Consider the following 12,823-nt stretch of genomic DNA (forward strand, 5'->3'; position numbering starts at 1 on the left):
AATAGTAAACTATGCTTTATTGAAGGAAGGAAGAACTTACGCTCCAATCTGCGTGGGAAGCCCCTAGGACACGCGGAGGGGCTGCTAGGGACTCTGGCCTTTCGGGATAGCTGACCAGTCAGGACTCCACCGGGGGGGAGTCCTCTGTGGCGCTATATTCTCCACGCTTATCTCGGGGTTACATGGGATCAACAGCCGGTTACATTCTTACATGTATGATTTATGCTTATTATATAAACTGACTTGTTTACAGGCAAAAATATGCTGAGCTATGCTACAATATCTTTTGGCAGGGTCTGTCAGATAAAGTTCATTGAAACTGCTTGCATCCTCCGCTTATATCCAGTCACATACTCAGTCCACCACTTAGCTCCTCGCCAATCTTCCGCAACCTTACCCCTACAACCTGTTTTATAGCTCATTCCAAATTAAAGCCACACATATACACCTATATAGTTATAATTTAGTTACTTTAACAGTATATTTAACTCCATGAAGAATGAACAGAACAAATAAAGAATGTTGAAATATTTGTCAGAGGCAATCAATATGAGTGCACTTTTTCCCCACATATGTTTTGGAACTGTGTAAAAAAAGAGGATTTGGAGCTGATGTAAAGTCTGTTGGCCTGGACTCAAGCAAAATCCTTAAAAAAAAAAAAAAGTTAACATCAAATTAGATTTTCAAATACTCAGTAACTATAGACAAAGAAAAAATGCATTACTGTAAATAAATGCATGTATCCCAAGGACTGGATAAAAGTTATGGGATCCTCTTTGAAATGTGTATAAATGAATAAGAAAAACTTAGGGCCTGATCCTGCCAATCCTTATTCATCTACCCAAGTAGTCTTTACTTACCTGTGTAGTTGAATTGACTTCACTGGGTTAGTAAAGGCTACTTCACTGAGTTCAAGTTTTCTGGTCTGGACTCTAACACTTCAGAGACAGAAAGAAAAGTACAAGAGTTTTCTACCCATTTTTTTCCCTTATGAAACAGAGGTTGAGTATTTGTTGGTTGTTTTTCCTGAGTTTCACAAACTCAGAACAAAAATCAAATTATCTGAAAGGAACCTTGTAAAACTGAAAAAAGCTAATATTACACCAGGGGGAGGAAGGACAAATCACATCCAATGTAGTCCTGTAACAGGGTAGCTCACCCCTTAAGGGCTGGTGACTCTGGGGCTAGCCAATCCTGTGTGGTAATGGACTTTATTTTGGGACACTGAGCATTAAAAATTGTTTCTGTCATTAAACCAGCCCCAGGAACAGATGGTGTTAACCAAGAAGTCTGTGTGTAATTCTCAAGGGGCCCTGAAGTAGGGGAGAAACAGAGGCAGAGTGCAGCAGAGTAACCTGAGGCCCCAAGGGGTTGCTCTGTGAATGGCAACCCTGTTACGAGCCAAGCTTTTTTATAGCGTTATTGCTCTTGTGGTGGAATAAATCATGCATTCTTTACATTTTGCATTACAAAAGTAAGAACAAGTAGTTTATCCACCTTACTTGGCAATTGTTGCTTAATACTGACTCAATACATATTGAGTTACATAAGCAATAATATGTAATGGAAAGTAATTTTGTTCCAGTAACAGAATATATTTTCCTACCTCATAAACAATGTTATTTTTAAAACCATATTATATAGCAGTGTCACTGTAGCAAATGTTGTAGCAATGCTGCAATTAAAACATCCACCTTTGGGGATATCTATTTATCTAGGCCTTAAAGCAAATATTCCATGTTTAGGCCTTGATCTTTCCCTAAACAGAAAAAGCATGTCTATTAGACTGAAGACTCTGAGGTTCACTTTGCAAGAGCTACTTATAGTTGAGCTTGCTGTGGTCAGGATTTGCCTCTCTCTGCTGTTCAAGATGAGGCCCAAGTTTGTACAGTGCTAATCACAATAGGACTCCAATCCTAACATAGCTTCTGGGTACTATCACAATACAAATATTTATCTTAATTCATGAGAAGTAATGATTCTCTTTTTCAATAATGTCAGTATCTTGCTTTGAGTAACATGGGTTCAGTTTCCTTTTGAAGGACATTAATTATATAGCATGGAGTGAATAAATCTGAAGCTGTTTGGATTATAGTTATAAAACTCAACCTTAGTGATGATGTTTGTACCACAATAAAAATTGCACTGTGCTGTGACACCAGCCCAGAACAACCCCTGCTCTATAAGTCCATCCCAAGCACACAAAATGATAAAGAGCAGATTGGAGAGGTGTTTCTTCTTTAATGTCTGCAGAGAAGCAGCCAGCCCATTTTTTTCTCTTCTTCTACACCCTCAAACTCTCTGACTGTAGACTTCCAGGGCATGACAAAACAGGATATGGTGACATTTACCTCACAATGCAACATCGCAATATCCTGATTCAAATGTCTACATGAGATTTTACTTTAGCATGGCAAATTCAAATCCACCAAGTTTGAGCAAGCTCAGAAATTTTTTATACAAGGTTCCATTTTAGGGCTAAAAAAGCCAGTTTGCCCCATGCTACCCAAAATGTTATTTAACTGAAATCCTTGAGAGTGTCCCAATCTTCTTGATGGAAATTACAGTATTTAAAATATTTATTACAAAAATCAACTGTATAAAGCTCAACCAACCCATTACAACTTACTGAGTCAACAATGCATATTTTGAACACTTTGTTATACATATTTATACAATAGTTCACACTGGCTCCAAAATGGCTACTGCAATTTATCAGGCCAAAAGAAATACTTTAAAATTCCATCATATATATATTTATGTGCTCTACTTCACCTGAATGAGTCATTAAAAACTACTGTCCCAAAAGGAAGCAAAATAAAGTTTAAGGTATGACACAAAAAAACAAAAGCAAAATAGCGTGAAGTTAAGACTGACACTCCGTTTACTTCTGAATTCATCCCTTGTGCTTAGCTCTCATCAGTGTGTTAGAGTAACATATCTGTACATATTGCAGTACTTCCTTGCTTTCACCTCTTTGCATAACACTCTTAAGCTTACTTCTCTATAGATTTGTACGAGTTATTATATTTAGGATGTAAATATGCTTATATAAGGGAACTAGAATCAAAAACTGTCATCTGTGCTAGTTGACATTAAATGCCCTTGATTGCATTATGCAACACACTGCCTCACAAGATAACAATTTACTTTACATAAGTCACTGAAAACTTTCAGTAAAACAAGTTTCTATTTAATATTTCTATATTCTGTCTCCCATAAAGCAAGTTCCTTATTATTATGGACTGTCATTTAATACACAGTGCATATCTTATAGAAGGAAATGTGAGCATTATGCATATGTTCAAAAATATAATAGGAATGCTTGAAATTTCTACTGATATGTACAGTATGTTTAAATTTGCTAGAATTTGCTATTTTCCCCCAAAAGGTGTTGCAAACATCTACCCATATACTAGAATTAGATTTTTTTATTATTTTATTAATCATTCATATCATAGCACTTATGAGCCACTAGAAATCTGTGGAAGGTATGAATTCTGCACCCCTAGCAGGGTGGAGAATTCCCCAGGAGTAATTTGCTGACCACTAAAATGGTTCTGCTTTCTCACCCAACCGATGCAATTGTTTTGCAGTATTGGCAAACCCAGCAATGAACCTTCTATAATAGAAGTAGAGCCCTGTAAAACTCTGCACATCTGGGGAGTTGGTCAGCTCTGCACAGCCTCAGTTTTCTTGTTCTCAGTGAAAACTCCCTTCTCACTAATTGTGTTTCTTAAAGGTAGACTATCTGTTTTGGAACAATTCACATTTCTTTGAGTTCAGTTTCAAATTGGCCACCTTCAGTTTATCACAGACCACTTATAAAAGTTTTAGTTCCTGCTTAAATGTTTTACCATGCACCAGGATATCAATCATCTAGGAGTAATAGACAGGCAGAGGGGTGAATACCACATAATACCCTTTCCATTAGCTCCCAATGTGACTAGTCCAGTGGTTCCCAAACTTGTTCCACTGCTTGTGCAGGGAAAGCCCCTGGTGGGCCGGACTGGTTTGTTTACCTGCTGCGTGTGCAGGTTCAGCCGATTGCGGTTCCCAGTGGCCGCGGTTCGTTGCTCCATGGGCCAATTATAGGGGTAATCCTCATATAGGGGTGTATGTACGCAAAACAGTGGCCTCCACCTCACCTCTCCTTCTCCCATATCTCTGCTCATGACATCAACAAACACTTGAAGGACTCTGAACTGGGGGAGAGGTCCCTGGCTGAAAGGAAATCCAGTCTGTGAACTATTACAACTTCTGGTGAGAGAAAGATACTTGCTTTAAATCCTATTAGCTTGTTAAAGTTTAGGAATTATCTTGTGTTATCTTTTTATTTTGTTTTGTAACCAATCTTGACTTTTATACATTATCACTTGTAGTCACTTAAAATCTACCTTTCTGTAGTTAATAAACTTATTTTATTGTTTTATCTTAACCAGTGTGTATATAGATTAAAGTATGGGGAAACTCCAATTGGGATAACAAAGTTGGTGCATTATTGTTTTCTTTTGTTTAAATGACAGACTATGAGCTTACACTGTGGGGGGGATGGGGGGACTGTGCAATATAATATACACATTTCTGGGGTCAAGGCTAGGACTAAGAACATGTTGGTGTCACCCTATAAGTAATTTATGAGTGGCTAGCTAGTAGCACTCAATATTGTGTGGCTGGGAGCAAGTTACATGCCGGAGGCTGTGTGAAAGCAGAACCTGGAGAGGTGGCTGTTCAGCAGCAAAGCAGTGTAAGAGGTATCCCAAGCTAGAGAATTAAGGGGGCACAGCTGTTCAACACTCCTGATTGAACCTTGGGGAATGTCACAGCCATATTTTCAAAGGAATTTTCACAGACTAAATTTGTATGACACTTTTCCTGGAATTGATTACACAGTTACTAGCCGTAGGGAAATCCAAGCAAATTATTAGCTCATTCATTCTTTCAGCCACACAAAACTTCTTGCTCAAATTTTAGAGGTCCAATCTTCAAACCCCATTTTCCCAGTTTTTGAATAGGTACCCTTGCCCCAGTCAGTCTCCACTTGAGACTAATTAGGCAGTTCAATTTTGGATCCCCTATTCCTTAGCCTTTTTAGCATGTCTGATCTAATAACTTACATTTGAGCCTGTTTCAACTATTCCCATACACATCATAGATTCTATTCTACAATCAATAGCCAAACTCCGATTATTATTTAACTGCCCAGATCTAAACAAAAACATCAGGTCTCATACTTATATCTCCATCAAGCTTTGCCTCTTCTGTGTGGTGTTCCCCATTTTCCTGAACTGGGACAGAAGCTTTTGCTAGATACCTTCAACTGTCTTGGTCTGCCTTCAATTTTTAGCAATCCTTCTTTGTGGCTACTCTTTTCATATTATCACCACTTAACTGAACTGTTTGGCAATAATACAAAAGAGCAATTCCCACCCCCCCTTTTTTTTTAAACAAACCAAATGTATCTGTTTGATTTGTTCAGTAAGCTCATGAACCAGATTAGAATCCACTCTTTATCATACATATTAGACACAGAACCGTACTTCCAGGAATAATGCTGATCAGTTTCCATCTTCCTCAATAGTAGTTGCTTCCTCTTCTGGTGAACTACTGCAAGGAAAGATTCAAGTTCTGTGGCAAATTCCACAGTCTCTGGTCTCTTTTGCTGATCTTGATCTGTAACTCCAGCTGTGCATCTATAAACTGGTCCATTGCCAAATGCCTCTCCTTCTAGCTCTTAGCTCTGCCAGGCTAGCTCAAAACTGCATGCTAAGGGCCTGTATCAGGTCTGGATAAGCAGTCTCTTTTCTGGGGGTAAGTTCTGCAGGACGGAAAGAGCTGGGACCTGTAAATTGGCTGCTAGAAACATTCCTTTCTGTCCCACTTACCACCCATTCATTTTAGTTGAATTGAGCCAATAAGTCTCCCAGAGAGTATTTTACCCCTTGAAGATATGAGGCTTTTGCATTATTTGAACTGGGAATCCTCCAGATGCTACTTTAGTTACGTTTGTGAAACTTCCAGGTCTTACACCAAATTCTTTTGTGAAGGGTCCAGCTCCTGTGTTAAGTATTGTTTTACATCCTGCTGCCCATTTTTGATTCCTGCAAGCACCTCCATTATTTGTTCTATCTTGCTTAACAGCTCACAATCTCTCTCCTTGGAAACTAAATCCCACTGCTAACACAGTTGTTATCCCTCTTTACCTGAGCAGCAACTCAAAGTTGAGAATCCCGAGGATGCTTCATTTAGAAGTAGACCTTGAAGGAGTCAAGTATTTTTGATGCAACTGCATTTATTTATAAAGAATGTAGAATTGCTTTCCCCAATGCAGGAGGCATAAATGGAGCAAGTATTTAGCTTACAGCCCCAAGCCTCTTCAGTTAACAGACCCAAACACACTCACTCCAGCTTTTTCTAGGATCATAACCTATTGCTTGGCTTTCCTGCTTCTCTCTCTGTTCTTACCTGTCCTCCCTTCCCCCCTGTTCTCCCCACCACCTACCCAAAGAGCTACTCCACCAAAATCTCCTGCACACGCCTTTCATCTGAGGTGGGGGCTTATGCTTACAGTTATGTTCATTGATAAGTGTGACCTTTCAATCTCAATGGGGTTTTAACTCACCCCCTAATTTCACCCAGCTCCTAACAGGATAGGGCCTAGCAGAGCAGGATTCTGGTTCATGAGAGGGGCTCCTAGGTTGTACAGTAACATAAATAATAAATAGCCTTCAACCCCAGCTGAAATGCTGTAGGTTACAGTGACCCACTGAGCACCGCCCAGGGGCAGTTTGGTACCTGCTGATCACTCAGCGCAGGCTCAAAGAAGCGTCTTGATCTCATGAAAGCCCGAGTCAGACACAGGCAATGTTTAAAAGCTATTTGAAAAAAGTGCACGTGTGTGTTTGGCTGCGGGAGCGGGGTGGGGGGGCAGGTTCTGTCATAACGGGGGGCGCTGTAGAGCACAGAGGCTCCAGCATTTTTAACACCACTGGGCTGTTTCTTCTCTGCTTGCCTGTCTGCTGGAGCCTCTTGCGCACTGGGTCCCGGCCAGCTCCCCTCCTTGCCGCTCCAGCCACGCTGACCTGAACGAGCTCCCTGACTGCCAACGCCTCACACGCATCGAGTCTCCTCCCATTCCCCTAGGCCCTGCCCACCACGCCGTCGGGCTCCTCCCACGGCTCCCCCGCGCCTCTAAGCCCCGCCCTCTCCTCACTGAGCCATGGCACGCGGGGAGCGTCGAGCTGTGTTTTGTAATCTCCTCCGCCCCCTCCCCCACGCCGTGCCTCTCAGCCTATGGGGAGTGCCCGCTGTGGTCAGGTGACGCAGCTTTTTATGTAAGCCAGCGGCGGGTCTGCGGCGATGTTTGAAAGGGGGTTACGGTCTAACAACCGCTCTGCGAAGCTTCTGCTATAGAGCGCGCGCGTGCTGCGCCCGTCACCCGCTGAAGTGTCTACTCCCCCCGTCGCGAGTGCCTCAGAGCCGTGCGCACAGCAGAGCCAGGCTACAGCCGCGCCGCGCCGCGAGGAGCGCCACACCCCCCTCTGGGATCCGGGCGGCGAGCGGAGCAGGGTGGGAGCTAGCAGCAGGATGGCGTCGTCGTCGGTGGGTGTGAGCTCGGAGGGGTCCCCGGAGCCAGGGGGCAGCGGCTGGCCCCGAGGGGAGCCCGAAGGGGAGCAGGAGCGGCTGCTGCAGCGCGGGGAGCTGCTGGCCCTGGGGAACCACCTGAAGGAAGCGCTGGAGACTTACTCGGCGGCACTGCGCCTCGGGCCGCCTGCGGGACCCCGCCGTCTCGAGACCCTTGTGGACTGTCTGGTGCTGAACTACCGCCTCCGACAGGGGCTGGACTGGAGCCGGGACCAGGGGGCCCGGGAGGAGGGAGGCGGCGCGGTCGCAGGGCCCCTGACCTGCTGCGGCTGCCGGGGCTTCTTGGGCGAGCCGGTGACCGCTCGGTGCGGGCACAGTTACTGCCGCCGCTGCCTCCGGGGGGAGCTGCGCTCCCGCTGCCGCCTGTGCCGGGACCTGCTGCTGCCGCTGGCCGGGGGCGGCCCCGCCGCCCAGCTCCGGACCAGCGTCATCCTCAGCCAGTTGGCGGAGAAGTGGTTCCCAGCCGAGTGTGAGAGGGCGAGGACCGGCAACCGGCTGGGGGAGCTACTGAGCCAGGGGCGCTTCCGAGAGAGCCTGAGCGCCGCCAGCCAGGCCTTGCGAGCAGGTAATGGGCAGCGGGGGAGGCCGAGCTCGGCTTGCGCGCTGGGCCCTGGCACGGGCCCCCAGTCTGCACCCGGCGGGGAGGGAACCTTCTTCGGTTTAGTGACCGTTGGCGCGAGGGGCAGAGACTTGGCTCCCCGGGTGTGCCGCAGGGAGCGGAGTGTTCTCGTCAATCTCCGGTCCCTTCATCTCCACTGTGCCCCTCTCCTCCCCTCAGCGCTCAGTCGGGTGCGAGTCGAAGCCGGGAATGAAATAAGCTTCCGAAATCATGAGGGGAAGCTGGCAGGGGTAGGCAGCCATTTGAAATAAGTCTGAAGTTTGCTAGAGCTCCAAGAGTTGACTTTTCTAATGTCACTAACTTACTACGGGAATGAGCAGCGAGAGACCCGATTGTGGGGCTGCGTGAGGGCTGGCTGGTGAGCAGATACACGTGAGGGGTATTTGTGGAGTAGGGCACGCTGCCTCTCTACTGCAGACCTTTTCCCAGGACCGCTTTTGCCGTGTCTCCGAGATAGACCTTGTTGGACGGTGATACGGTCTCTTAAAACCATGCCTGTTGTATTTGCCTTGTTTCCAAAGAGAGATCTGTTTTCCCAGCCTCTCAAGTGTGTCACTGAGACAATTCCCAGCAGGCCAGGCCTAGTTGCATAAGTAGAGGGGGCATGGAGGGGGACAGGTTATGTAATGCTAGTGACATCACAGATGGGTGTGGAAGGAGTTTTATAATACACTGTTGCTAGAGAGGTCAAGGGGGGAGGTGAAAGGGTGTGCTTGGATTATTATTTATTGAGCACTGACAGCATTCTTGGTTCTGTACAGACTCATACGTGGTCACTGTATCAGTGAGGTTAGTGTAGTTCACCCAAGCATTTTGACACCATAGTGATGAGAAAGATACAAACACCTAGACAGAAACAGTGCCAGGTTCCCTCTTATGATGGCTTCGTTCCAGTTTGGAAGACTGAATTTGGTTAAGTGCTGGTGTCTTATTTTCACTGAGTTTGTTCAGAAACTTAGTCTGGTACATTTAGAAATGATACCTTTTTAACACTTGACTTTTAATACTTGGGTGCTGCATTTATGGAATTGCCAGCTGCAGGGGGGGAGAAGTTCAGATATCAAGCTAAACAGATTCATTTGACACAAGTCTCTTTTCTGATACATACCAGGGAGAAATGTTAGATGCAATTTCATAAACTGTTGTCAAAATCAAATCTTAAACAGGAGTGTTACAGAATATTTCAGTCATCTCTTGGTAGCATAATATTTGTGACTGTGAACTATTTTGATTGTAGCAGTGTCCTGAATTATTTTTTAGCACAGTTGTAGCATCCTGTGTCAATGCAGCCAAAGAAGTGTGAAGTGTTGAGTGATTTATTTTTAAACTAGGAACTTCTTAAGAATTAAGTATTTTATTTTAATGATCTAGAATTTAGCATTGTGGCACACACACAGAAGGGAATCAAACAAACAAAGTAAAATCTAAATGGCTTTTGGTTTGTAAATGGGTCTCTGTGATTATAAACATTTATATGGAAGACACACACCACTTTATAGTTTAGGAATTTTGAGGAGGAAGAAGAAGGAGGAAATAGATTTTTCTGGTTAGACATTAAGAACCCAAGGGATCTCTCCCTCCCCCCGTGCGCCTTGCTAATGGTTCTGACTGTCATAATACTTGAGGTGTATATGAATGAAGTTTTTTTTCATTACATTGTTGTACCAAGTTTACATTTAGGTTTGGGTTTAACAAATGGCAGGTAAAACCTGAAAATATAGCTTTCAATCTTAATATTTATCCATAGTTTTCTTATGCAGATTATTCATGCAAATATTAGATTGCAGATTTAGAGATTTACTCAGTCCACTGTCCTCCGTACATTGTTTGTCTTTTCCTTTTGTGTAGCCCTAAAAACTCAGCATTCCAAGTACTGACTAAGCGTACAATAAAGTTGTTACTCAGTGTGGTAGTTCTGATGTTTTAGAGGTGTGTAAGAGAACTGTATAAATCTATAATAGATGTCATACATACTTAGGGACCTTTAAATTCATTGATCTGTGAGTGTGTTCTTACCAAACATTTGCTGTAAAGTAACTAAGGCAGATACATGATTCTGTTAGTATATATTCTGAGCTATTGGCTTGACAAGGTTTTTCTTTCCTCCTGTAACATAGAGGAATTCTCACAAAAGGCTCAGAGTTTGAGAGAGAGGGAAACAATATTAGCTTACTCTTTTTAAAAATAATTCCCTTGGTTCAGATGTGTTTTAAAGAAGCTTTTCTCCTTGTCAGCCCATCTTAGTTCTACTTTACCCAGATATACAGTCCAAAATCTGATTGACATAAATCTGTTGCCCTGAAATTGAACTTAATGCCATAAACTCCGCTTTAATCAGGTTAAAAGAGAAGATGAGTTGTAAAAGAACAAACCCTTATTCAGACAACTGCTTTTAATAACTTTCTCCTATTATTTGGGAACGTGAATTAATTATAAACATGGAAGTTTGCCCCCTAACTCTTCACAAATGTGGGGATGCGTAGTTCTTACGCCGATTAAGTTGAAATGAAGTTAAGTAGAAGTCATTAAAGGGATGCTGTCAGCTTAAAAATCAGAATGAAGGCGTCTTGAGTCTTTTAGGATAGCATGTACCTCCTACCTCCCATATAACTAATATAGGTGCAACTCCACCATTTAGTAAATTTATACTGTAATCATAAATAGTATGATTTGAATTTCATATCTTTCTTTTAGCATATCTGAAATACCATAATAAGTTATGAAAATAAACACTTATTTGATTCCCTCCTGAATAACACTTTAATTTGGTGAAACTGAAAGTTTTCGCATACAAATGTATTTTTTACAGTTTATGCTGCCTTATTTATTTTTTGGTATCTTTGTTTGAACAGTTAAACTGGCTAGTAGTAGTCTCACTTCCGTAATTTGTAATAGAATAGGTTTGATGTTCGCAATCTAGATGTTGCATGGATATATTTTTAGTTTTTATAAAAGCATAGGCTTAACCTAAAGTTGGGGCCAAAGCTGACCTGACAGTATTTCTTTAAGCATTGCAGTGCTGCAACAAACACTTAAAAACACCTTGCAGATTTGGCAAGCACAGTCACTCCCATTTGCAAATAGGATTTATGCCTGCTATATGCATATGCATATTGGGTAGTTAGTGGCTGATAACATGTTAATGGGTCACTTCACCTCAAATGGTCCCTTGAAATATGTAACTACTTATGCTAAACAATCTGTTCCTCTTTGTATTTAGCCACTTTGTATTTAGCTGTGGCACTCTGGGTATGTTTCCCAAACCTGAAGATCTCTGTGTAAGCTTGAAAGCATGTCTTTCTCACCAATACAAATTGGACCTATAAAATACATACCTCACCCACCTTGTCTCTCTAATATCTGGGGCCCAACACTGCTACAGCAGCACTGCATATAATGTAACGTAGCATTTAGATTATGCTTACAAAATTGCACATGCAAATTTAGGCCCTGATTTTGAAAACATTTTTGCACAAAAGTAACTTTACAATGGGAGAAGGTCCACTAAAGTAAACTGGATTACTCGCATGTGTAAAGCTAATGTACATATTTTGCCAAGTAGAGGCCTTAAAGGCCTGATTAAGACCCTTTAAATCTTGGCCCATCATTTTGTATAACTCCACTCAAAACAACTATCCTATCCTTTTTTGGAAAGGGAATTGGTGTGTACAGTGTGTTAAAAGGACACTATCGATTCAGGTTAGGCTTCAGTTTATCATCTTCTTTAAAAAGTCAGGCAAACAAGAGGACTGGCAAAACCATAATATTAATAGAAACGTTCTGACATTTAAAATTCAAAATACATTTTTATTTAAGGGACATTGTCGATTCAGAATCTAGTCAATAAAAAACAAAAAGTTAAGTAATTTCAGGTCCTATACCTGTTGCCAAGCCCCTACCAATGCTTGTGGTTTTTTATAGTCTCCTATTCCTTGAGACTGTTTCTCTATAACGCTTTGAATCCTGACACACAGTAGTGCTTGAGAATTACAGTAAAATTGATCAATCTAACTTCCTGGCCTAGGCAGAGTGAAATGTTAACTTACTTGTTACAGCAGAAAAGATGAAAGTAAATTAGACTTTTTATAAGAGGCATAAGTGCTTTGAACTAAAATGATTTTACTTTTCTCAGGGCAGAGGTGAGAAATTAAAAAAAAGTCTAAACAAAATGTAATGTACATGTGAATGCAAAACTAACTTGCAGATAGTTAGACTGTCTATGTTAAGTATATTAGAAAACTTATTTGTTTGGGCATCTTAAGTAGGCTTCAAATATTACCTTTTCATTTTTGTAACTAATAAGTAGTTTTATCTACTTTTTTTTTTTTGATTAAAACCTAAGATTGTGTAAGTACATTAGAATTTGCTATCTTTAAGATTTAAGGGAGGTGCCAAATATTTTGCAAATCATTTGATGCAAACATTGTTTTTAAATACGTTCAATTTAGGGAAGCATTGCATTTTTTAAAAAAAATAGTCTCGTATGCTTGTGGATTTTGTCATCTTATAGGTATGTGTAACTTTTTTAATTAAGTCAAAACGTGTATATGTATTTAACTA

At 41.9% G+C, this 12,823-nt stretch overlaps 1 protein-coding gene and 1 long non-coding RNA gene across 3 annotated transcripts in view; one reads left to right on the forward strand and one right to left on the reverse strand.

Annotated features, from left to right (window-relative positions):
* Positions 1–7,230, reverse strand: LOC122465750. The gene is made up of 2 exons (XR_006290782.1): positions 6,796–7,230; positions 1–646 (listed from the first exon to the last, which is right to left on the reverse strand). It is a non-coding gene; the product is annotated as an uncharacterized LOC122465750 (long non-coding RNA).
* LONRF1 (LON peptidase N-terminal domain and ring finger 1) overlaps positions 7,197–12,823 on the forward strand; it is a 27,653-nt gene continuing 22,026 nt past the window's right edge. The window contains exon 1 of one of the 2 annotated variants that reach the window (XM_037897703.2): positions 7,197–8,209. In XM_037897703.2, coding sequence (XP_037753631.1) covers positions 7,588–8,209 — 622 coding nt within the window. In that variant the 5' untranslated portion in view covers positions 7,197–7,587. The remainder of the gene's footprint in view (positions 8,210–12,823) is intronic. The other variant, XR_006290781.1, reaches the window with a different exon arrangement.

Source organism: Chelonia mydas, chromosome 4 (assembly GCF_015237465.2).
Source record: "Chelonia mydas isolate rCheMyd1 chromosome 4, rCheMyd1.pri.v2, whole genome shotgun sequence".
Classification (NCBI taxonomy): Eukaryota; Metazoa; Chordata; order Testudines; family Cheloniidae; genus Chelonia; species Chelonia mydas.